Source organism: Poromitra crassiceps (genome assembly GCF_964638095.1).
Source record: "Poromitra crassiceps genome assembly, chromosome: 2".
Taxonomy (NCBI): Eukaryota; Metazoa; Chordata; class Actinopteri; order Beryciformes; family Melamphaidae; genus Poromitra; species Poromitra crassiceps.
The window spans coordinates 73386913-73414102 of NC_139624.1; the positions used below are offsets into that span (position 1 = coordinate 73386913).

The 27190-nt window shown below is 42.5% G+C and overlaps 2 protein-coding genes across 2 annotated transcripts in view; one reads left to right on the plus strand and one right to left on the minus strand.

Annotated features, from left to right (window-relative positions):
- The window catches only part of rttn (rotatin), a 65270-nt gene extending 54647 nt beyond the window's left edge, over positions 1-10623 (minus strand). The window contains exons 1-8 of the mRNA XM_083650655.1: positions 10568-10623; positions 10134-10321; positions 9096-9285; positions 7574-7672; positions 7342-7432; positions 7100-7214; positions 4527-4677; positions 882-1053 (exon numbers count right to left, since the gene is read on the minus strand). Coding sequence (XP_083506781.1) covers positions 882-1053; positions 4527-4677; positions 7100-7214; positions 7342-7432; positions 7574-7672; positions 9096-9285; positions 10134-10321; positions 10568-10598 — 1037 coding nt within the window. The 5' untranslated portion in view covers positions 10599-10623. The remainder of the gene's footprint in view (positions 1-881; positions 1054-4526; positions 4678-7099; positions 7215-7341; positions 7433-7573; positions 7673-9095; positions 9286-10133; positions 10322-10567) is intronic.
- A 10623-nt stretch (positions 10624-21246) lies between these two features.
- socs6a (suppressor of cytokine signaling 6a) lies at positions 21247-25300 on the plus strand. Its single transcript, XM_083653910.1, has one exon. The coding sequence runs from the start codon at positions 21313-21315 to the stop codon at positions 22921-22923; it is 1611 nt and encodes a 536-aa protein (XP_083510036.1). The 5' UTR covers positions 21247-21312; the 3' UTR covers positions 22924-25300.
- The last annotated feature ends 1890 nt before the right edge of the window (positions 25301-27190 follow it).

Here is a 27190-nt window from a genome sequence, read left to right on the forward strand (position 1 = left end):
GTATTGCAAAAATATTTTGCATGTGTTGTTTTTCCATGGTTGGTAACACTTTTAGCACCCAGAAAAGATCAATATTCTGAAAATGTGTATTTTGATGCAACCTAATGTACGGAACAGATTTGCCGTACCATGGCCACACATCAACAATGCCGAATCATCTCAAAAAATGATTTCTACAGAAGAAAGAAGAAGAACTAGCATAACATTTGTGCATAATCCTCAGAAGTGTGACAGTCAAGTTAAGTTAAGCTTTATTTATCCCCATGGGGAAATTCATCCTCTGCATTTGACCCATCCTCTACTAGGAACCTTCCTAGAACTAGGAGCAGTGGGCAGCCGCAGTGCAGCGCCCGGGGACCTACTCCACTTCTTTTGCCATTGCCTTGGTCAGGAGCCCTGACAGGAGTATGAAACCTAACATACATGTCTTTGATGGTGGTGGGAGGAAACCAGAGCACCTGGAGAAAACCCACACAAACACGGGCAGAACAAGCAAACTCCACACAGAAAGGACCTGGGAGGAACCGGGTTCGAACCCGGGACCTTCTTGCTGTGAGGCAACAGTACTAACCACTGAGTCCGACAGAAGCCAAACGAAGAATCTCTGCCCTCATTGCCAACACGATTGTTAAATATATGCAAAGTATCGGTACCATAGAGACCAGAAAAGGAACTGATGTAATTCTTTTCATACATAATCTGTTTGAGCCTTGAATTGAGCACAGAATATTTGAATATTCTTTTTGACCACACACTGAACAGTTCACCATGAGAAAATGGACTTGTTCACATCCCTAGACCTGTATAAGATGAGAATACAACACGCACATATATGCATGATGATTACATTTAAATTCACAGTTGCCCCTGTATGGACTTACCTGTTGGAAGCTGCGTCTCCATCCTGGCCATCTCCCCTGGCTCTTTGGCCGGCTCTCCGGCCCACCACAGAGGGCCGGGGAGAGCACTCTGCCCCTGGGGATGAGGCCTGGGAGCGCTGGGTCCCACGCACCTCCTGGGAGTACGACAAGGACGAGTTCTGGGACACTGGGTCTACAACAACAAACAAACAAATCAGAGAGAAAAACTGGCCCACAGAGAAATGTTCTGGATAGACACACTCAATACTATGACACCAAACGGACTCAATGATGACTACAGCTTAAAATGCTTTTTGGGTTAAAACAGTTTAGTTTGTGTGTTTAGTTTCTTTCTTCATCCAGAGTATAATGATGTTCTGTGATGCTTCTGTGATGCTTCATGCTGTGATTTGTCCTCCCTATACCTAGATCCATGGATGAAGCTGATTGGCTCCTAAATAATTGGGTCCAACTTCCAGCTGTGTGTAATCTAATCTCTCCCTTGTTATATTAACAAACTGAATCTGTACTATTGAAACGCTCTGAAGAAGGCTCTTTGCCGAAACGCGTAAGCGTTTTGTTTTTTTGTGATGTGAGCCAATAAATCAAGTGAAATGTGAGTATTTTGTCCTCCTTGACTTTGAAAACTGAGATGTGCTACCCTTTCAGCTTTTTTTTTTTTTAAATCAGAGATGTTGCCAACTTTAGTCAAATGGATTTGAAATGAAAATAGATCTTGCACATAATTTGCAACATGAGTCTCTGGAGAATAAAGCAGAGAGAATATTAAATAAAGCAGTGTCGTTACCATTGTGTCATCACAATAAATTAATCATTAGATTTAGATAGCAATATGGCTGATGATTTGTTTAATCTTTTTTAATTAGAGGAAAAAGGTAAGCCATGAATAAAATCACAACCCGGTTTAACTTTCCTTTAAGCTAGACTTATACTAGCATTTGAGTGTAAGGGGTACATTCAGACGGATTCCAGCGAGACGCAGTGGCCACTGCGTGTAGTGCAGCAGCAGCTGCAGCTTGAGATATCTGCTATTTTACCGTTTCCTCCCTCCTGATAGCTTTCAGCCGTGTTGTTGAAAATGAGAAGAGAGAGTGACGAGAAGAAAAGAAAAAAGAAGAGACAAGATAGTGAAACAGAGCAGAGCTGTGTGTGTGTGTGTGTGTGTGTGTGTGTGTGTGTGTATGCGCGTCTACGTGATTGGCCAGCTCGCAGCGTGACGTCAGGTTGCATCCCCACAAAGCAGGATCGCGCAGCACTTTGTCAGGTTGCATCCCCACAAAGCAGGATCGCGCAGCACTTTCTCGCCGTACGACGACCACTGCACTTTTTCCACGCAGCCGCATGCTGCACCCACTACCCCCATTGACTATGAATGGAGGGGGGGGGGGCATGCAGAGCGCTGGAGACTGTGTGAAAGCAGAACTAAGGTGACTGCTAACACAGCTAACAGCACAGCCGGACAGGTTTCACAGAGGGGCATGTATTTAAAGGCTCTCTGAGGACACACCAAATCCATCAGAGAGAAAGGCTATACTCTTCCAAAGGGCAAAGAAAAGTCACTGTTGGAGCTCGCAAGTGAAACCCACAAAATATTTTTGCATTATTTCAGGCCATCTAAGAATTTAACAGGCACACAAAAAAACATAATTAAAAAAAAATAGTGCTGCAAATTAATACAATCAGAGATTAAATGTAAATTAGCTTAAAGTCGAAGTGAACCGGAACGGAATGCAAGAGCGCGAGCGTCGGAGACTGAAAACAAATCTTGTCTAAGATGACAGGGTTGAGAGGCGGACCATAATAGGGTGTCGATGATTTGATTTGACAATTCTGGGGACTGGCTTTGGCATTGGCCAATCCTGGCGTGTTCCACCACCAAATCGAGTGGGATTCAGTGCGTTGTCGTGCTACGCGAGTGGGATCCGCCGAGTACCAGGCAGCCGGGTGATTCTGTGCGGAACGACGCAGCAGACAATCCGATGCATGGGTGCTGCCCGCCCGCCTGGAATCTCCGAGGGTAGACCCCCTGACAACCAGGCTCTCAGACGCGCCATTATCGCTATTGCAGTAAATACAATATTCCTGGAATGCGAGTTTTAACGAGCCAGTTACATTTCTTTGCATTCTTAAACATTACCGTTTTTGTTTTTTGTTCATGTTTCATACAATTGGCCAAGTTAGTAGTTAGTTTATGGGATAGGAATTCTGCCAGATGACAGGCACTAGGCGCCATTTTCTCTTTCATTTGGAAGAGAAAATTATCCTGAAATGAAGATTTGATTGACAGCTACCATGTCGTAATATGATTGGTTGAAATGGGGTAGAAATGTGATAGTACTAGGTGACGTCAGCAAACTGTAGATTACTGTTATGAATGAAATCTTGAAAAATGAACTTTTGATGTGAAAAAGTGTGAAAAACTAAAGAAATTAGATTTTTGTGATTTCTTTGGCATACATTATTAAATAGGTGCTCTGCATACCCAGGTATTTGAACTAAGAGAAAAGAAAAGTAATTTTTGGGTTCAGCTCGACTTTAAAATAATGATGGAAATAACTTCTAATGTCAATAGAGTAAGCATGCAAAGGCAATTTGATACTATTTGCAAAGCCTCATTTCAGCATTTAACACATTGAATGCCAGCCATGTTTTCATTCCTGTAGGTAAGTTGTGCCAGGGGTGTTTTTGACGATTCTGGCTCATTTTAGCAACAGCCGAGGATTCTTTTCTGTTAAGAATTCATGAACACCAATCATCTAAAAATAACTAATAGAATGTGTGCTTTCTCTGTCTAAAAGAGTTAGTTTGCAGAGTTAGTAGTTATGTAGATATTAGCCGTTGAGTACAGCATGGTTTCAGCGTCTGGAAATTTATTCAGAGATAAATGGCTTTTTGTGAAACAGTCACTTTAACCATTCATTTTTGGCATCAGTAAGACCGTCAGACATTCTAAACAATAGTTTTGAACAGTAATTTCCTCCATAACAACAGGAAACACCCCTCTCATTCAAACTCCTCCCTCCGTGTGTCTTCTCCTCCTTCCTCCTGGCTGTACAGCGGGCGTGTCAGAAGCGCTTTTGCTGCTGCCTGCCTGTGTGCCTGCCTGCCTGCTTGCCTGCGTGCGGACGCTCCTTGTGCGAGTCAAGATGGGCTGGGGAATGCGTGGGCGATGGGCAGATGTTGATTATGGCCTTTCTGAGGTGTTTCAAAGTGTGTTTCACCTATGATCTATTTTGCAAATCGCTCTCCGCTCTCTGTGTGCTGCTGCCGGTGCGCGGCCGCTCTCAGGCAAGACAAGTGGATTACTGTAAAATCGCCACGGCATTTCCTTGAACGGCTTGGTCCCGCGGCAGTTTTTTCTTTGATTTCGGTCGTCTGGGGGAGCACTGTCAACACTTAGTGGGTCGGTAAAATAGATTATACACATTATCTTGCTCCAATAGTGATCTCGAAGATGTAAAAGTTGTTGATTGATGTCCCAGCGTCAAAAAAAAAAAAATGTTTATGTAAGACGAGTAAACTCGGCTCTGGCACTTAAGCGTTGGATTATGTAAGACGAATTATTTCGGCTATGGCACTTAAGGTGTTAAAAACAAAAAAAAGTGGATTTCTTCACTTGAGGGTAACTGATAAGCAGTGTGGCACCTTGCTTTGCAGAGTAGAAACTGGGGTCTTGATGAAAGCGTAGTCTGCTCCTCAGTCCCACACAAAGCTGCCGGAGGCAGGCAAGAGCCTGCAACTGGAGGTAGCTTGCCTCACCTTCACCTGAACTCAGCCTCAGTAGGGACAGAAGGTTCTGACAACAGAGAGGGAGATCAGAGCAGTGACATCATCGTTCCGGAGGTTCCGAGTTATGAAAGAGTAATACAATTAGCTTCTAGAGATAAAACATTAAAGGGACATCTCACCCTAAAATCCAAAATACATATTTTTCCTTTCACCTGTAGTGCTATTTATCCATCTATATCGTTTGGGATAGTTGCCTGAGTTTTGGAGATATCGGCCGCAGAGATGTCTGCCTTTTCTCCAATACAATGGAACTGGATGGCACTCGGCTTGTGGTGCTCGAAGCACCCAAAAAAAAGATTTGGAAAAACTCAACAGCATTGTCTCTTTCCAGAAATCATGACCCGGTTACTCAAGATAATGCACAGACTTTGTTGTGAGCAGTTTCATGTAGGAACTATTTTCTTTTGCAGTCTCATGTAGGAACTGGCTAGCAGCTAGCGGGTGTAGTTCGGTCAAAAGAAAATAGTTCCTCCATGAAACTGCTCATAAGAAGGTCTGTGGATTATCTTGAGTAACTGGGTCATGATTTCTGGAAAGAGACATTGCTGTTGAGTTTTTCAAATGTATTTCTTTGGCACTTTGAGCACCACAAGCCGAGTGCGATCCAGTTCCATTGTATTGGAGAGAAGGCAGAAACTCTGCTGCCGATATCTCCAAAACTCAGGCAACTAACACAAAACGATATAGATGGATAAATAGCACTACAGGCGAGAGGGAATATATGTATTTTGGAGTTTAGGGTGAGCTGTTCCTCAGTAACAAACAGGTAGCACAACATTGTAATTGTGTCTTTATTACAGGTTGTCTTTTGGCTCTCCTAAAACTGATTGTTTACAAAGGACAAAGAAGAGCCTGAGCTAGGAGAGAAAAGGCAACATGATTGTTTAAAAAGAAGGTCTGGGAACTCAGACAGTGATAGAAAATTAGTGAGCTAAGGGCCACTGGAATTGAATTATTGGAGCAGCAATTTGTTTCAAGTACAAATTCCCTGCCCTCTGTAGCTAATGATGTCATGCCTCTAAAGCCGGGTCTTTTAATTTTGTTAAATAGCTTTAGCAACTCAAGGGAGGGGCCAAGTAAAGCCAGAAGGAGAGAAGACTTCCTATTCCCATGATGCTTTCTTTTTGGATGATGAGACTACTCAGTGACAGTATGCTAATACTGCCCTGAGACTGATGTAACACAGTGAACACCGCTCTGTTCACTCAATATTCATGTTCACAGTGGCTCATCAGGGCAAAGTGCCGTCTATCTACACCGATGAAATGAAGGGCAGGCAGATCTAGGCTCAAAGTAGATCTGAAGTGTGAAAAGATGAGGCAGCCCTGCTCTAGCCAATAAAACTCATCTAATATGTGTATACATAAGAATGCCAAGTAGCTTGGACTACAGTTGGTTGGGAACCGGTGGACAACAGAAATGTCATCGTCACGAGACCTATATATATACACACATACATACACATATATATACTTATATATAGTATACATCATATATATAATACATTATTATTATATATATATATTGTTTAGGCTTATATGGTTGCAGGTGGTCTAGGAGGAATTAGCGTGACCAGGTTTTAAGAGTGTCACAGATCATGCAATCGCTATAGTGGAAAATTATGCTATTGGCAACCATTATGTAGTCCCATTATGCTTTTGGCAATATTATGTAGTCCCGGTTCAAGGTGCTAAACTGAACAAGATTTTTTTTTTTTATCTTCATGACGAAGTTCGCAAGTTTTATAATCTCACAGTTATCATTAGAAAATACAGAGAAAGCCCTTAAGATATGGTACAGAGATGGCAGTCATATGCGTAGACACACAACCTGCCACAGAGTGGGATCAAACCTGGGATTTCCAATAATGGGACATGTAACCCCTACACCACCCATTCTGCCTGACATTGGCACTTTGGCTCACACAGGAATACATTTTTACAATACCACCATCAATGTTTTTGTTCCTCCTTGTGTACGTATGTGTGTGTGGGCATATGTCTGTCTGTATTTTTTGGCAGATCTATTTCACAGTGGCACGGGTCTTTCAAGAAAATTATTACGAATACATAATCTAAATGGAAGACATCCAGTCAGTTGGCATCCTACAGTCATAGACTATTAAATTGTAATATGTGGGGGAACGGGGGAACAAAATTAGCACAAGCCAAAGCCTGGTAAAATATGCAAGTGGCTGGTAGATTTGCTTCATTCACCAGCCAAAAAAGTGAGTAGCTGGTAAAATTTTAACATTCACTAGCTATTTGGCCTGTCGACAAAAAAAGTTAATTTTGCACCCTGGTTGGGGAAAACAAATACTGTTAAATACCACCAAATATTGTTCAAAATAAAGAAAGATAATGTGATAGGATAGTCTGGCCACATCACCCTACCCAAGCCTTCCTCAGAGCATGGTAGTGTCATAGTACCTGCACAATACTGGGCCTTTGCAGGAAGATCTCAGCAGGAAAATCCTGCATAATGACATCGCGCAGAAGTTCACATGTGGTCCGGACTAAATTGGGGTTCCTCCTCCTCAGAGAACTGTTTCAAAAGGAGCAGAAGTGGATGAATATGTTTAATTCACAGCAATTTAACACCACTAACGACACCTCAACAAGTTTGGGGGAAAAGGAAGCAAGCAACTCTAGATAAATGTGATGCCGCTCACCTCTCATTGGATGAAAGTATGTGTCTGTCTGTGGTTGTCAAAGCCAGCCATGGGAATACAGAAAACTTCAGACATCTCACAGATTCATGCACTGCACACGAAACACAGGCAGATAAGAGAAGCAATGCTTAATATGAGTTTACGGGAACAAATATGATGCATTGCATTTACCAATAACAGGGATCCAATACAAACTGAAACCCCAGCTACGTATCTATTCGAAATACTGTACCTGCTATCCTCTGAGGTGGGACATCTATATGGCTTGGCATGCTTGTATGGAAATAGCCAATTTTAGGAAGATGCTCTTCAGGTGGAACAACTGGAGGGACTAGAACAAAGACAGCCTACTTGTACAAAAACTTCAAAATTGTTCATGATGTCTGTGATGTAGGACAAGACAACTCATCCTAGCCCCACCATCACCATAACATTCTGAACATAATCAATGCATTGTAGATGATGACATTTACTAGCCTGGCATCGCCAGACCAATTCACATTGCACTGTGTTGCATTTGCGATGTGAATTGTTTTGGAATCTCTCAGTTCAATTTATATTTCCAGGGGCCGCGTTATGAATGGGCGCAGTCCAAAACAAAGAACTTACATTGATAAGTGACCACTAATACATCATTCCATCGCAACAACACAGCAAATCCACCATTTCGGCCTGGAAGAGACATCCTCTGACTGGCTCTCATGGTCTGAGGAACATTCTGATGTTATCCCATTGGCACAAGGAGGCTTTTTTTCAGGCCAAAATGTTGGCAGTGCTGTTGTCAAAAAAGCAGCAGAGTGTGGACTCTTGCCTTCAAAACTCTGTCTAAAATGCCTCAACCATTCAGAGCAATGAAATGTGTGATGCAGCGCAGTGACTGAAACACATGTAAACACAGACTAACATTACTGATCAGCTGGTTTGCCAACCGCCATGAGATCAGCTGTTACAGTGAGCCAGACATTATAGAGACACTGCATGAAATAGGCCACGCCCATCATGGGGGAAAGCACTCCATTCACTCCCATACACCAGCATCATTTTCCTTGAATTAAAAATAGCTAAAAGCTGTTGTGTGGTGGGCTGCGCAGACAACAAATGTAAAAAATCGCGTTAAAGTTTTTTTTGTACTCCCGAGGAAAACAAGGAAGCCATTGAGAATTGGCGAGAAGAAAAATGTGGATGTTGCTGTCAATGTAGTAAATTGAAGTGTTCATCTTCCGACCGTATATATGATCTTTGTGTGCAACACCCGACCATGCACGCGACATAGGAGAATGCCAGGATTGGACGGGAGTTTGTGTTTTTCCCCATTTTGGGCGTGGTTTCTGAATGATGATGCGCTCCGCAGTGTCTCTATAGTGAAATAAAACCTGACAGGGTGATGCAGGACCCCCATGTGAAGCAACCGTTATTACCAGACTTCTTTCTATGGATTGATATGACTATCATGGAGGTATGTGGTCCTCCAGAGTCTATCAGAACAGTGTTAGCAATGGTCTGCTCGCCGCAGTTTGACATACAGAAATAACAGACAATGATTGACCAATCGGATGAGTAAAACAACAAAGCGCCATGTCATAAGGGGGCTGTGATTGGCTCGGCAGTTTTTAGGCCGGTGGAAATGTGTCTCTATGGGAGGGCAGCCAGACACACAGCTGCCGCAGCAAATGAAACATAAGCTAGCTGGCAGAATTGTCAGGTTCCCAGGCTAGACATTTACTACTCTAGACAAATATTTGACTTTGCAACACCTGTTGGAGTTGTAACACATTGCCTGTGTGAGTAGACGATTGTATGACTAGGGAGTAGCTCTGGTAGGTGGAACAGCTGGTCCAGGGTGCCATCGATGACAGCTTGGAGCCTGGGTTCTACGTTAGGAGACAGCTGGGTGAGGAACTCCACTCCACCAACATCTCTCAGCATCTGGGCGACACTAGGATGCTTTGGAGAAATCATGACAGACATGGCAAATAATCATGATAAAATCAAAAATAGAAAGTTGATATGTGTAGTATTGTAATAGCACTGAGCACAAGTATGGGTATCAATATAAGTCACCAAGTAGACAGCAGTATATTGAATAAGCCTGCCTAATCATACCATACATTGTGTAGCGATGTGGGTTTGTCAGTAAACATGGGTTTGTCTAGTTGTCACGTTAGTCTGGGGTTGACATGTCTGTGGGGATTTACGGGGGTACGTAAAGGCAGCAGACCAGCCAGTGGGTGTGGTGGAAGATAGGGGTTCACCTGTGATTGGCTGGGGGATGGGGGATCTGAACCGGAGAGCGACAGCTCAGGGTTGTTGATGTGGGAAGCCTGAGGGAGGGCTGTGTGTGTTGGGAGCTGCGGAGCTAGCTGGGTTTGGGAGGCTGGTGAGAGCGTGCGGGTGAATGGAAGCTGGTGGAGAGTGTCTCCTGTAACCGGCGTGGGTCATAGCCGATAGTGACCCGGTGTTTGGAATAAACGCACAGAATTGCAAACCAAGTATTCGCCTCTTCTCCTCCTTCATTAATGGTCCCGGGAGCGGATCATTACAATATATACAGTATATATATATATATATATATGCATGCATGAGCAAGATCTTTTCCACCTTTAACTGACCACTTGAAAACAAGCTAAAAATCCAGGCCAGTATATTAATTTATCTTAGTCTACTAGCTTCATAAATAAAACGTTTCCATTTGCCACACACCCATAGGACTAGCTTCTGAAGACTGTTCTTATATAACCACTGTCCTAGGCCAAGTAGAGTTGACTAATTGACTACTAGTCACTACTAGTTACCTTTGATAAAGTATTGAGCAACTCAAGGACGTCCTCCTGCATTGGCACCTCGGGGAAGTTGAACCATTCCAGGAGAAACACAAACAGCAACCTCTCTTGGACCAGGTCAGACACCGAAATCAGGGAATGGTCCAGTTTACACATGATGCTCTTCAATGCTCGAACTCGTATTTCCACCAAGGAGTGGCCTAAAAACAGAGTGAGACACACAGTGAGACAAGCATTGAAGATATTACCGTTAGCTGCTAGCTAAGTTATGTTATTAGCAGTGACGTTAAGTAACGTTATTAGCAGTAACGTTAAATAACGTTCGTACTTAGCAAACTGAATATCTGTTAACACTCTGCACACTAGAGTTAGCGTTTGCTAAATAAAAATAGCACCAACGTTACTAGGGTTGCCTAAGGTTAGCTAGGAGGCTAGCGTAACGTTACCTATTTTCTTTATAAGGTGAGATAACTCCATTTCTCAGTATATTGTCGCGGCACTGCTAGTATAAAATACTTTAAAAGCGTAACGTTAATTAACGATCGCTTGTCGGTTGTTCAGCAGATGGAGTGGTTATGTCTGTCAGTGCCATGTCAACAAATAACAGCGTCTGGTTGAACCGTTCGCTTTCTCTTTCAACGAACGCGCCAGCGTCACTCCATTTCCGGCAGAGAGGCGGGGTGCGTTCAAGAAACACACGCATTTGTTTGCGTTTGTTTCTAGACAGGTAACGTTTTGTCGTTTTGTCCCAAAGAAACCTGTCGTTTGTTGTGATTTAGTATAGCATGTGTCATTATCTTGTTATGAGATGATCACACCATGCAGCCGCCTGCGACCTCTCTCTCTCTCTCTCTCTCTCTCTCTCTCTCTCTCTCTCTCTCTCTCTCTCTCTCTCTCTCTCTCTCTCTCTCTCTCTCTCTCTCTCTCTCTCTCTCTCTCTCTCTCTCTGAAGAATTACACATAGGCTACATACAGAGGGTTGGGTAGTAACTATTGACTACATGCAATGATGATGTAATCAGTATCAGATTGCGAAAAATGAGTAACTATAATCAGCCTAGATTACATTTGGAAAGTGTGTCAGATTATAGTTACATTTGTCAAGGAAGTCTGATTACATTTTTGATTACATCTTTAAATTATGGCAGTTTTCAACCCCCAACCTTGAGAGCTCAGTAGTCAGTGGATTATTTGAAAGTAATGTTACTTTACAATACTGTCTGTGTAGAGTAACTCATTTATTACACTACTTTTGCATTTCTTTCACCAAAATAACAGCAGTAGCAGAATGACGTCGCTGCCCCGGAACCATCCTGAAAAATAATTTCAACCGTGAAGTCACTAACCATCCAAAATTAAATGTTATCTTTTTCATTTGGTATTGTCATCTATAGTGGTTATTTCTATAGTGGTTAAAAACACACAATTCGATTATAGGAAATGATTGTATCTTTATTTAAATATTTGCTTTGATAAATAAATCAAATGTAACTCAATTTGTAACTTGTGTTAGGCTACTTGACAAAGTAACAAACTGCTTTTCTCTCATTGGCTCCTGAAGGGATACAAACTGCTTCTCTCTCTCACTGGCTACTGAAGGGATACAAACTGCTTATCTCTCTCTCTCTCTCTCATTGGCTACTGAAGGGATACAAACTGCTTCTCTCTCTCATTGGCTATATGCATGCACACATGCTCAAACTGTGTAGATTTATAGGAAGCTGTGTCAGCTGTGTAATTTTTTATTTGTTGCTTTGCATATTAATTTGAGAAATGGGCAAAATAATTATGCAAGGCAACCGTTTTTTCTCTCCTTTAGGCAGACCTCCAGTCCAGTGTTCTAGGATGTCTGTGGCAGGCATATCAATGAGAGTTTCATCTGATCTTTTTAAATGTATCATGGTGAAATTATTTTTCTTGCCAGGATGATCAATCTTTGGAGAAATGTTTGATAAAGTATTTTTCACTGCTGACCTTTTGAGTAAAGTTTTGACACCACCCAAATTATCTCGTCATTAAATTAATCGTATACCAAACACTGATGTTCTAAAAAGAATCAAAGTTGATGTGCATTGCCTCACGCATGGGGGCATACATTCTTTTCATACTCTGTGTAGTCTGGGCTCATCCAATTGGTGGAAATCTCACACTTGAGATGTGATGCAGATATTCTATTTCATCAGATGAGGGGCTGATAATTAACAAATTTAGCAAATTATAATTTGATGTGACAGTACTTGAGAATCCTGGGGGGGGGGGGGGGGGGGGGATTATTTGGCCATTATACAATTTAGATAGACACCTAGATTTGTGAAGGGTTTGCTTTTCATAATGTATGTTTTGGCTCAATGTAAACAAAACAATCATGTTTAGCATTTACATATTGCAGTCAATGTTTGTATTAAGAGCCTATGAGGGACATTTGCTTTACCAATTGTAGCTGTAGCTGATGCTGTTTTCTTTTCCCCAGACCTGCTTTAACAGTTCAATTCTCACAAGGTTATGGAAGCCAAGACTTTCTTCACATTTTTATTTCCGTTCCTCCAACATTTGATACTGCACACAGAGACTGAGTTTGTTTGAATGTTGTTGACATTCTACAGATGTCCAATGAGAATACAATGTAACCTCTTTTTGACATATTTTCAACGCAGACAACAGCACCTCTTCTGAGGGACGGCTCCCACATCCCGAACAACGGAGGAGGTCCTCTTTTATCTGCTGGAAAAATACATCACCCAGGGTCAGACTGTGAGTTCTCCATGGCTGTGAGTCTGTTTCAAGAAGTACATCGCATCATGTTTGACACAACCACTGTGTGGTCTCAGATTGTTTCTTCGCATCAGCAGCAGACAGGAAGCAAATCTTCCATTTAAATAACTGAAAACAGGGGTGGGGTGTCTGTCAGTCACCTGCTCACCCCCCACATGTTTTTCATTCATTCATATTCCTGGTAAAACATTTGACTCTAAGATATAGAAAACTATTTGGCTCAACGTTAAGGTATGTGTTGTGTGTTGTTCGCTTCAACCCTCCACTGCCAATGTTTTCACGTCAAATTTAAGAGTTTTAACACCATAAATCATAATTAAAACAAACACACAAAACTGTCGGTTATTTTTCACCATGCAGGCTACATTACTCAGATGCCAATCCTTGAAACTAAAACCACCTCAGGCTATCATGAATGCAGGGCTGAACTACGAGTGGAGAAATCATGACCATTTAAATAATTGGAAGCCAGATTTAGAAAACTCTCTCCACTATGGTGGAAGCATGGTTAAAGCTGATCATCCCTGACCAATACATAGCCTATTAGGGTTAGTCATATTGTGGTTTTAATGTGAAAACTATTGTCTGGTAATTGTAAGCAGTGACTAAATGTATTGTAACCTGGGGGGGCGGGGAGGGGGGGTGTCATTACTGTCATGTAATGCATGCATGCAATGTATGCAATATAAATGTGGTGAAAATTTTACTTGAAACTTAAATTAGCAGTTAGTCCAATTACTATAATACTAGACTATCACCAAATGTTTAGCAAGAGTAAAAACATTGCTAATTCTTTTTGGGTTGTTACCCTTCCAGGTCTTCAAAACAAGGTCGAATCAGCTAATTATTGTAATTGTCCAAAATACAGCAACCCATATGTCATCAAAATACAAGGAGTTACCACTAAAATTAATTATGTGAAATCAAGGGTGACATTCCAGCAGACCTGAGGAACATAGGAGCATGAACAATTTCTTCTTCTTCTTTCTTTTTTATTTTAATTTTCATCCATCCAGATATTTGGATTAAGCTCAAGTCTCTATAGCTGACTCATTACATTATGTATTCACCTTATGCAGCCCCGCCTGTTCAAAACGCTGGCTGTTTTACCTGCTCAAACTAGTCTGACTCACCTGTCAAACCTAGTTTGTCAGATTAGGTTTTGAGTCACAGGAAGTGTAAATACAATCAGAACTTCCGATTGTATTTACACTTCCTGTTAGTCTCTCAAGCCGGACAGTCTCTTCTGCATAAGGTGAATAGATGCAGCTGGCGGAAGTAATGCATCATCTTTGAATATCTCTTTAAAACCCCTCTCCAAGGAGGGCAAAGGCAATGGGAAGGATTGATTTAGCCCTGGCATGGGTCACTCCCTGATTCTTAAATACTGGAAGAAGAAAAGAGATAAAAACAAACAAACTGGTTTTGCGTACTGAAATCATAATGAGACACCAAAACAATGACATCATCCATTCCATAAAATGTGCAGACTGTATTTTGAGGCAAGCGGTTGCCATGTTATTCCACAGTCATTCCGGAAACAAAAACCCAAGTGGTCCCACTGGCCCTGTCACTGTTTGACATGCCTGCTGTACCCGTCTTCCGCTCCGCTGCAAGTGTTGAGGATATGAGAGTAGGGACCTCCGACAATCCCCCCATCGGCAAAGAAGTCAAGTCAAAGGACTGAGGCGAGCTGAAGCAAGTGCAGATGCATTGAGCAAATAATTTATGGCTGATAAGCTTTCATTTGAAATGAACATGAAACATGTTACATACAGAGGTGTCTCATTAAACGGTATGGCTTAGTGCAAAGACTACAATGTTACAGCTTGACTTGAGATTCAATTTCTTTGAGGGGTGCTTATATTGATCTCGAGAGAGGAATACTCCAGAGCGCCCCTTGCATGTTGTACTCCCAGACAACATCTTGCAGATGCATCCAACCATTACATTTATGTAAACTTGAAAACGGGCGACTATTAGTAATTGTTTGATCTGGTCGATCCTGTCAAAACAAAACGGACTGGGTTATGCCACAGCTGAATGTTTACTTACTCTCCCTGTCTGGCAGCAAATATCATCCGGGCTAAAGTTTGTTTGTCAGGTCTAATTTAGCTTGTAGAAACACTGCATCCTCGCTTGCCAATGTCCTTGGTGCTATCTAAGAAGTGCCCCCTCCCTCCTCCTCCACCCCCACAACCCCCCCCCCCCCACACACACACACACACACACACACACACCCCCACAACCCCCCCCCCCCCCCACACACACACACACACACACACACACTCCCATCCTGTGCCACATCAAGTGAAGGCAGCCTGATCAACCCTAATAGGGCCTGGTAATTAGAGTCTTTGCATAGAGGCTGTCTGCTGCACACAGCCGGCTTAAGCAGGTTGGGGAAGGCATGCCATACACTTGACAGTGTGGAAAAAAACAATGTAATGTTAAGTATATGGACCAAATTAGCCTGGCAGCAGTAAACACAATCTTTAAAACAATACTGACACTAATTAGGCAACCAATGTATCATTTCAGAGTTCAACTTGTAGCTGTCATCTCAAATAGTTATTCGAAAAATACTTGGAGAGTCAACTTGATGTTTCTGGAATACAAATTAGAATGGCTTTCTTGCATTAAAGCTAAGCAAGGCCGGCATGAGGGGAAAATAGTCTAGTACTGTAGGCAATAGTTGATATCTGTGGATAGTGGAAATCTCTCTCTGGAAATCATGATTTTAATCTAACTATGTTAGGTTAACTTTGCATAATTCTATGAAAGAAATTACTTCCTCTTTGCACATTGCTGTGCTATAAAGATGATTTCAAATTGCAATAATTTCCATTCTTTGTTTAAAACTAAGGGGAAATAACTACAAAACACAAACATTAAACAAAAGAACAGAACATGAAAATGAAAATGTGTATCGTGAGGAGGGAGAGAGAGTGAATGGTCTGAAGGTCTTCTTAAGACCAAGCAGTACACCAGGCCCAGCCTCACGACCCCAACACCAGGCTCCTGCAAGACAGGGCCAGGAGAGTGGGAGTGAGGGTCGTCACACATTAAGCAGCTGTATCTGAAATTAGCCTGCGTACATGCGCTCAATTCATATCTACATAGAAACAATCAGTAGGCTAAGCCAGGACCCACCTGATGAAAGGACAATTTGAGATATAATAACAATTCTTACATTACTGTAAACCTCCCCATGCCATTTCCATCTTCCTTTGAACAGTCCAAATAACTTGGATCATGCATTTTAAAGTCCAGCATCTGTGAAGTATAGCAGCAGCGCACCTTAAAGAAAAGAATCTCTGGTCCTAGTGTACAAATACAAAAGGATTTCAGAGAGCGCATGGCTGCTGAGTTCATGTGGTGCAGCAAGCTGCCATATGCCTCTGCTATCATTGTGAAAGAACTGACTGGGCAACTTTATGCAACAACTAGCTAATTTATAGTCTTTCTGTCTGCTCCATATTTTAGCTATTGCTGTGATCACAAATTCCTCGTTTGTAACATGTTTACTCACTTTGGCTATTAAAATAACCTTGAATCTGGTTGTTATTAAGCTGTATATTATTATTATTATTATTATTATTATTATTATTATTATTATTATTATTTTGTTGTTGTTGTTATTGACCCCTCCAAATATGTTGCCCAATTTCTGAGATGCAGAGAAGCTCAGGCCCTGATGTTCAGTTGTATGAATGTGTCTGATTCGCTGTAGCCGAATCTGTTCCCACAATTCAACAGGCAACAAAGGAAGAAAGGAAGAGGCCGTAAGCTAGAAAGTATTAGCCAACCTAGTCAGAAAGATGTTGCCCTATTGTCTAATTTTTATGCCAATTGACATTCGTACGTGAAAACAAACATTGAGTGTAGCCATATAAACGCGTTTTCTTTCGTCTGGACGCAGAAGCCGACTAAAGAAGGGAAGGTATTATGTTTTCAAGAGCTAACGTTAACTAAGCTAGCTGATTGGCTTAGCTGGCTAGGTAACAAGCTAACATTAGCCAACTAGCTAGCAAACCTTTCATGAACGCGTTGTACAGAACAAATGTCAAACTTTGCGGGCACCTTTGGGTATTTAACAGATCAAGAAATGCAGATACCCAACTGACAGGGTAAGAAACAATACCATTTGCATTTTTCTCAAATGTAACGTTAGACTGAGATGGTGAATGTAACTTGTTACTAACGTGCTAACAATCTTGCTAACATTACATGGTTCCTGTTAGCATCCAAGCAAGCTAACATCAGTTAATTAACAGTGACAAGCTAACGTAGTCTGCACTCTGCAGTAAATATTCTTGTATAGTGTACAATTACTAACTAAAAGTATGCTGAGGAAATCGCAGCTGAAGTCTTTCATTGTTATAATTTTGTCATGAAAAGCACAAGATGAGTAGCGTTAACTTAGCTGCGCTAATGCTGTTGTGTGCGTAGGCCTTGCCAGGTCAGTACAAACCTTGCTAACGTTGCTGCTAGTTATTAATGGGACAAACTGCCTTTCAATATACCGTACGGCACGTGAATTAAGTTACCAATGTATGGTTGATCACAAGTGTGTTGACAATTTCTCTCTGTGTTTATTTTTATTTTTTATATAGCATCAAATGAAAGGTGGTGGAAGTGGAACCTAGCCCATCCAACTGAGTCACCATTTTCAGGCAAATGGTGAGTAATCAGATTGCAGCTGGCTGATTATCAAGTAGCCTCATTTTGGTCTTAAAAGTTGAACATTCCCTCGATACTGATTTAATCATGGTGTGCCAAAACTGTTACAGCATTTTGACAGCTGACAAAGCAGTGATAATTGCATAAGTAATGCATTTCAGAAAAAATATTTTTTTTTTCGATATGCCCATACACAATAATGTGCTGTGCTGTTGTTTGTGATATTCCTATTAGGGCTGTCCAGAATACCATATTTAGAGCATTGGGGGAGATAAAATCAATCATAATCGAACCTTCTAGAATCTATGGTCTCCGCGGGGGTGGTCTGGGTGCACACAAAAAAGAAAAACTCCAGTATCGTTTAGGGATGGGCGCGAGTACTCGGGTACTCGAGCACTCGTTCATAACGTCAGTATTCGAGTAATGTTTCTGCTGTTCGGGTACTCGCCCCACTCCCCACCCCTTTAAAAATGGTATAGAAGATCTACGCACGCATAGTCATGTGGATCTGGCAGCAACTGCACGGCCGGGCGTCAAGTCAGCCAGAATGTACAAGTACGTTATCCGCTTTGTTGCTTTCAAAATAAAACGCTTATTGTAACCTTATTTATTTTGAGTAATGCGTTACAGCCACAGTTTCACGCCATATAACATCACAACGAGTATTTTGATACAAGGATGCTGCTTCATTCGTTGAAATACCCTTTCTCCTCCCAACGTGCATCAATAAGCTATTTACTTTTGTTTAAGTAACATTATTTTGAAAGTTTTAACCGGAAGTTTTCCAGCTCTTCCTGAAAATGGTGGCTGGAGATAATTCTCCCGAATGAGAAGCACGCTTCTTCATAGCGCACGCCCGATAAAACTCATTCAAAACGTTGCACTAGTTTACTGACTACACTGTCGTTTCCCATAACGTTAGTCACAAGAAATGTGGAGAAAGAATCACTTTTTGGGAGACAATCGCATCATGGTGATCACTATTCAGCAACAATGGACATGTATTGGAAATCAAATGCCTTCGCTTGTTTCACAACTTGTCTGCTCCAAAGCGCTAATCCAACCATCGGAGATACTGTCTAAAGGTAGGCTTTAGATGTTAGCTTAGCGTCACCTAATATCACAGTCAGTCCCTCTCCTGACAAAAAATGCTCCAGGTAGCGCTTTTTCCATGCAAAAATGCAAACATTATGTGTGAGCAGCCCCACAGCAGATTACCCCTGCTCAGTCATTACCATAGTAATCACACAGTCCGCGCCCCCCGCGCGAGTACTCGAGCACTCGTTCATAATAGAAGGAGAGTGCTCGAGTATTTAAATTGCTTAAAATGCCCATCCCTAGTATCGTTGTGCGTTCTCGGCTGTGGCAATGACACTGTGTGGTGGCTCCAATATCACTTTATCAGACAACAGCAGTGCTGTGACACACAGCCAGCAACACACTACAGCCAAACAGAGGAACAAACATGTAGGCTACTCACATTGGGTTGAAAACAGGGGCTCAGCACCGTCTGTGGCTCATAGTAAACTTTCTTCTAGGCTTACAAACTTATGACAAAAAGCTCCTAATCTGTCCCGATTTTCATCCAAATGCATTCAGTCCGACGTAGCCATCAAAGCATTAGACATGGACTGTGGATATTATTTGCCACGAAATGTTAATTTATTCAGGTTAGCTCAACGCAGACTTCTCCCTGCTCTCTGAGCTCACCAAGCAGAGCTGCGTTTGTCACTGCTGCTACTTCATGACGTTATAAACAGCAACACTTGTAACATTACTCACACTGGGTTGAAAATAGGAAAGAAGTGTATGTTAGTTTCATGTTTATAGTAGGGCTGCTCGATTATGGCAAAAATCATAATCACGATTATTTTGATTGATATTGAGATCACGATTATTTAACACGATTATTCATTGACATTGAGAACATCATGAATTTATTGAACATTGACACTGGCTTTTCTTTTTAACATTGGATGTCTTTGGATTTTAGATATAATTGAAAATAAATAAATAAATAAATAAGTGAAAATAAATAATAAAAGTGCAAAGATTTAGAAATAAATAAATATACAGTATATGTAGGCCTACTATGTTACAGTGAACTGCCACAACCAACTGCAACTATTAATCTACATTCAATATGTTGGTAAACATCTGAACTAGTAGTCCTTAAACCTCAAATCTAACCAAATGAGAACGCTATTGAGTAACGTTTGTTTACATTACAATTACTCATTTGGCAGATGGTTTTATCCAAAGCGACTTACGTTTAGGTTCATAATAGGCTATTGTTAATGTTTATCTGTGAGCTCGTTAGCTGTTGAATATGCGGTCGCATTGTAAAGAGTGTCCTGAATCCATGACTGTATGCGGTGGCAGTAACTAGATGGGGCTTTGTCTTTTTGTTCGTTTAGCGTTATTTCTTGGTCATAGACCACTTTGTGAGTGGATTTCAAGTGATTAAACAGAGGGAGAGGTCGTGTTGCGGGGTGCTGCACGACCGCGCATATCTTGACAGGTGGGTCAAAACTCGCATCGCAATTCCGTGCTGTATATTCGCATCGCTCTTGATGTGTAAGTTACACATCAGTTACACATCAAGAGCGATGCGAATATACAGCACGAATTGCGATGCGAGTTTTGACCCACCTGTCACAGCCACAGACTTGGAACAAACAGTGCAAGATATGCGCAGTGTAAGGACCTTTAAACTCTGCGAAACCATAGTGTTTCCACCCCACATACGTTGTTTCACCTCTCTTCTCGACCAGCGGCTCTCTTTCTGTGACTTCTGTCATTTATTCTTGTGCTACCACGGAAATAAGCGGGGAGGAGAAACGTCCCCAGTCATTTCACAACTCGAGCTGGTGCTTTGGGCTTAGGGGGAGGGCCGAGCAAAGGAAGGGGTGCGCTTGATTTATAACACAAGACAGAACGAGAGAGACAAGAGCCGCAAAATCGTTTGATGTCGATTATCTTGTTCTCATAATCGTGGACAGCCCAAATCGTAATCTAGATTAAAATTCGATTAATCGAGCAGCCCTAGTTTATAGCACGCTCTTTCAGGTCCGCAGATCACTGTCTGCGGCTGCTGCCTGGCTGCTGGGCGTTTGAAAGCAAGGCACGGCATGTGCCGGTGGTGGGGAGGAGTAAAATTCTCAGTGTTAAAAACAGTCTTGGCCCGCACGACCCCACCCAGCCAAAAAACACACCTCACGTTAGCCGGCTGTGCAGTGTGCATATGGAGAGGAGAGGAGGGAGGAAAAAAAGCATTGATTGCTGATTTGAGCACCGATTACCATGGCAACGATTGAAGCTTCGAAGCGTAAATTTTTTTGGGGTCAACCCTAATTCCTATATTATTATGTGAAATGTATTCAATGTGCTATAATATGGGTGCTCCTGTATTATGTGAAATGTATTTTTGAAATGTATTCAACATGCTGTGATATGCGTGCTGAGCTGCTCCTTATTAATGATATGATTTATCTCTGTAATGGGTTGAGGTTAATGGTACAGTAGAGTGTGTGCAAAAGGCAGTGGAAAAGCTTTGTTGTTTGGACAGTACTCTATACACTGATTTGTGTTTTTGTTTCTCCTGCTACAGGGTATGACGACTCCACTATATGCATGAGTAGTTTTGTGCGGCCTGATGGGAGGACACTGTGGATAGCACTTTCATCAGGAGACCAGGAGAGCCATCCCATGCCCCCACTCCGGAGGGCCTGCCAGAATGAAGAAGATAAGCCTTAAAACCATCCGAAAGTCCCTCAACATAAAGGGCAAAGAGGAGGGTGACTTTGTCATGCTCCAGCAGCCTTCGCTGACCACGGACTTTTCCAAGGAGGAGTCGCTTTTTGGCGGCTGCTACACCAAAGACCTCTCAGGCTGTGAGCTCGGCGGAGAAGAGGACAAAGGCGGCCAGAACAAGGGCCGTTCAAAGAGCGAGAGCCTGATGGGATCGCTAAAGAGGAGGCTGTCTGCCAAGCAGAAGGCTAAGGTGAAAGGTGGCTCGTCGGCTATGGGCTCTGTGGACGACGACGACACCTTCTCCTCGTCTTCTGTGCCCATCAGCTTCAATGATGTGAAAGCCCAGAGACCCCTTAGATCTGCATCCCTGAGGAGCCACCATTACAGCCCCTCGCCTTGGCCCCTCCGCTCTGTCAACTCCGATGAGGCGTGTATCAAGATGGAGGTGAAGGTGAAAGCCATGGTTCACTCTCCTAGTCCGAGTCCCAACCTGAATGGCGTCCGGAAAGATTTCCACGACTTCCAGATGGAAGGGCTGTTCCAGGACCAGGCCGAATCCATAAAGAATCTCCAGCAGCCTCAAAACGGCGAGCTGCATCTGAATATCGACGAACATGATGTGCCTGTGGTACTGGGGTTGACGCCTCAGGACTACATCCAGTACACTATGCCTTTAGATGAGGGAATGTACCCCGAAGGGTCGCACTCGTTCTGCCTGGAAAGCTCCTCTCCCATGGAGGTGGTGACTGAGGCGGACAGTGGGTCCCTCCACGCGGACCAGGGCCAGGAGGAACATGACCTGGTCACCGGCATGCCTCCAGACCTCTTCATGGACACCTCGGTTAATGGCCTTCTCATTGGCTCCGCTGGAGTGATGCTCCAAAGCTCTAGAGTAGAGGTCCCCCCACCCCTCTCTCCACTTCTGCCGCCCGTGACTATTAATGGAGAGATTCCCAGGATTTTTTCAGCGTTCAGCTCTGCCGACAGTCGGGTAGCCGAGAGGGTAAGGCACCACCTCAACTTTGACCCCAACTCGGCTCCTGGGGTCAGTCGGGTATACGACTCGGTGCAGACCAGCGGGCCCATGGTGGTGACCAGCCTGACCGAGGAGCTAAAGAAGCTGGCCAGGCAGGGCTGGTACTGGGGCCCCATTACCCGGTGGGAGGCAGAGGAGAAGCTGGTCAACCTGGCCGACGGCTCCTTCCTGGTCAGGGACAGCTCAGACGACCGGTACCTCCTCAGCCTGAGTTTCCGGTCACAGGGCAAAACCCTCCACACCCGCATCGAACACTCCAATGGACGCTTCAGCTTCTACGAGCAACCGGATGTGGAGGGCCACACGTCCATCGTGGACCTGATCGAACACTCCATCAAAGACTCGGAGAACGGAGCTTTTTGCTATTCCAGGTCTCGCTTACCAGGGTCTGCGACCTACCCTGTCAGACTGACCAACCCCGTGTCTCGCTTTATGCAAGTGCGCTCCCTGCAGTACCTGTGTCGCTTTGTCATCAGACAGTATACTCGCATAGACCTGATTCAGAAACTGCCTTTACCCAACAAGATGAAAGATTATCTGCAGGAGAAGCACTACTGAGGACACACAAGACAGGACAATGGTAGCAATTTGCACTTTTGGGTTCAGTTAAGAGATTTTAAACAAGGTTTACAGACAACCGTAGTTTTGAGATGATTGGTTCTGGTGGCTCTTGATTTGTGTCCAGGTGACCTTGTCACTGTCCAGTCCTCCATTCCACTGTTCAGGGTTTTTGATTTGGGATCGGTCAGTATCAGGTGGTTCTACTTCCACAGATTCAGGCCTACACAGAATCTCGTGCAGGAATGTGGCGGAGGTGTACAACAAAGTTATCTTAGTTGCTTACATTAGATGCATACATGAAACATGTATTTTAATATCCTATGGGAAATTGTAATATCCAGTGGTGCAAACAGAGCAGGTTTTCACATGTTCAACTTCTCCGTTAAATGTGCGCCTGTAGAAAAATAAGGTTTCACTTCAAATTTGACTTTGGTTGATTTTGAAAATTCATTGAATTTTTGCCAATTGAATATTTTAAAGACCTTTTCAGTGAGGGAAAATTAAAACAGGCTTTACATCCATAGTTTGAAATTAGATGATTATCAACAACAAAGCCCCCTGCAGACTGACCAATTTTGATAATCTTAAGTTTGATTATTCATCGGATTGTGTGACGTGGCTGACCAATGCAAAAAAAGCATTCTCACCCCAGTCAGTCTACTGTTATATGGTGCCATTGGTTGAATAACAAGACTGTGCCATATAACAGTGATGATTGGCCATCCCGTGCATTTCATGTAACATCAAGAAAACACTAATGATGATTTAACATTAATTGTAGCCCCCAGTTGTATTCATCACATGAACAGTGTGTCTCCTAGGTTTACTGCTTGGGGGGGGGGGATTCCCCTGGTCACTCTCCATGTTGGGGGGGGTGCTTCCCTCCCCTGGTCACTCTCCCTGGGTCCTTGTATTTGTGTGGCAGAGTAAACACAACTAATTTAAAGTCCAGGGACTCATAGATAATAATTAAGTTAGCTGGGTAAACCAGCTAGCATCACGTTGGTCTGCATGAATCGTAGTTTGGTGTTGTGACCTGAACACTTGAGCTTGCTGCGTTGGTTAGAGAGGAGCTTGTTCCTCCTGCAGACCGTGGAGGCACTGTCTCTGTGCAGCGGTTTAGATGCACCGGTGGTTATTCAGCGGATGAAGTTTTTCTTACGCCAGTTTGGCCCCTCTCTCTCTCCAGTGGGAATGCATTGATGTACTGTCTTAGCTGACCTGACTGACAAACCTCTCCCACATTGTTCACAGCAGTATGGCTTCTCAGTTCACATTTACGGGGCCAACTTCTCACCCAATCGATGCAGTCCATCCTTTATCTCTTTTGATTAGATAGACATTTGTACTCATGCCCTTAGCTTATCCCACTGGATATTCACCTTGCCTTGGAGCAGGCTTGGCTTTTTGTCATTTACATCTGTACTGGTATCATGCCAACGTACTGTATTCATTCCCTGCTGGGAGCCAATTGTTCATGTACTAGGCTGGCGTTGTAACACTATGTAAACTACATCGTTATGGCACTACATTTCTCCCAACTGCTGTGCTTATATGGCCGTCCCTCACCGTGTCACGCTGAATGGCCCAAGTCCACATGAAAAATGTCTTCAAGAGGGCCAAAATGTGCCAGTCTGCCGGAGGCTTTACAACATTTTTGGTGAAAGAAATTGCTTTAGGGAAACAAATTGTGTGGCTGCACGTAGCCGTTTTACAACGTTCAAAAGCCTAAAGGTACTGACAAAATGCTGTTTTTAGTGCTGTTGAAAGCGAGTTGATGTATAGAACCTTTTTTGTTTAAATTTACATACAAATAAGTAACTTTAAGATAACAAAGCGAAATCTTTGTGCATTAGGAATGTTGCCAAAAAAACTGCACCACAGCTCAGGCCTAACAACACTATCTGTAATGCTTGTATCTGCATGTAGTAAAGGCTTTAAGACTGTCAAGTAAGTGCACTGTGTAGACTTACTCTAAAATGAGAAAAGCTATCAGAGGGTAAAGAGAGATCTTGGCTGAATGTGTTGTGAAAGTGCAGGTCAGAAATGGCTAGGTTTATTTAATGCACGATGCATTTACCTTAGACAGTTCATAAGTGAAGTAATTTACCCTCGTTAGCCTACAACTTGAAGTGGACCTCTCTAGCCAATATTCATCTAATTCCATATGTGGGCGTGGTTCTTTCTTAGCCTCTTAATGCCAATAGAGAGGCAAAGTGGAACGTCACTTCCTGCTTCAGCACTGTACCAGAGATTTTCATCCGTCATTTATTTTCCCATAGGCATTTCGTAAAATGCTTATAAACATGGTTTTACTTGTTCAAACCAAACGGTTCAGATATATTTAGAAACAGGAGAGACCACATAACATTTCACTCGGACCAAAATGTAGAAAATTGTGGATTTAAGGAAAATATTTTTTCAATGTTTTTTTTTTTTTTTGGTCTGAGTGAAATGTTCTATGGTCTCCCTCGATTATAGCGTTAGCTGAACCGTTTGGTTTGACTAAGTAAAACTATTGGCGGATGATCATCTCTGGTACAGTGCTGAAGCCGGAAGTGACGTTCCCTTTGCCTCTATAAACGAGCTGGACCCAGATCAAAGGAATCCCAAAAATGGTGTGAGCTTAAGTAGAGGGATTTGAGGAAAGCCAGGGTTAAGTCTCGGCATCATATTCTGGAGTGACGCCAGGGGCTCAGGCATATGACAAAAGTTCTATCACAGCTGCATGACATCATTACTACTGTCATATGGCTTTCAAGGACATTGAAAGCATATGATTGCCGCCATTGCTTGTTCACATTGTCCCCACACACAGAGCTGTACTACCCCACAAGATTGTCTCTCTACTGGGCCGTTTGTGCCAGAGCAAAGGGAAGAGCACACAGTATATGCTACGCAAGTGCTTTATATGGATACTTTGACAGGGAATTGTCTGAGCATCTTTTTTTGACATCAGTGTCCTTAAAAGTATTTGGAAAAATGTCTCTCAGACAACTTTGGTAGGTTGTTTAGTGCATAGTTCTAGTTTTAGTTAGCGAAGATCTGTTGGTGTCCGAGGAAGTTACCATGAGTATAGCACAGCAGAAATTAGATAGGAACATTGAATGGTGTTGCATGTTTAAAGACTTAGCATTTTACAACTTAATTGTATAGGAATGAAGGATCTAGGTTGTGTGTTTGGCTGTGTAGAGGGATACTTTTTTTTCTTTCTTTTCTTTTTTCTCAGTCACAAACATGAGCTGGACATTCTGTGTACAAGAAATGCATTTTTGTTAGAATCTTTCAGTGAGTTCTTTTGTGACATTTTGCCGTCTAGGGGCTGAGGCTGTACAAACGGAATGTAGGCTTGTTTGAGGTATCCATTTGATCTGCCCACACAGACTAGTTGCAGAAAGCATGCGGAATCATAAAAAAAAACTACATTGACATGTTTTTTTGCACTTGAATATTCTCCATTGACATGCTTGGAGCCTCGTCTCCCTTGAGTTGTCCTTCAGATGGTGGTGTTAAAAAGAAAAGAAGAAGAAGTAGTTACACCAGTCCAACTCTTTGGACCCGAGTGCACATTTGTCATTATGTGTTGATGTAACTGTTTAGATTAAATGGAGATTTTGTTTTCATCACACGTGGGATGTAAAGGGGAAGGCACCAGCATCATATGATCACCTCTGTTAATGCTCCTGGCCTGTAAGGAATATGATCATGGCAAGAATGTGGATGTAAAATTGAGGTGATTTAACTTTTTTCCCCCTTTGTGTGTTTTTGTTTGTTTTAAGTTTAAATGTGAAATGTTAGTCTTTTTTTTTAATACAACATACTTTTAATTGTATTTCCATTTTAATTTGCAAAATGTCAGATTCTGACAAGCAGGAACCAATTTGATAAATACTACAAGATATGCTGTGTTGCTGCTGCTGTGATTTTCTAACTACTTAAGTAGCCTGGGATTAATTCAGTTCATTATCATTAAGGATTATCTCCTTCAATGTTGGAATCTAGAGGTTGATGCTTGTTCAAACTGCAGAAGCTTTTTGAATTCATAACAGCTGTTAAGCACTTAACCAGCTCCAAGGATTGTTTTGTTTGTTTTTTGGTGCATCTCTGCAAATGAAGGTGATTGTTTACAACAGTATGTTTTGCTAAATGCCCCTCCCCTGTTTGTTTACCCTCTCACATGGACATCTTGGTACAATTTTAACTCTTATTTCATGTCAATGTGTTATACACATTTGTGCTGCTTTATGGATATGATTGCCTTTCT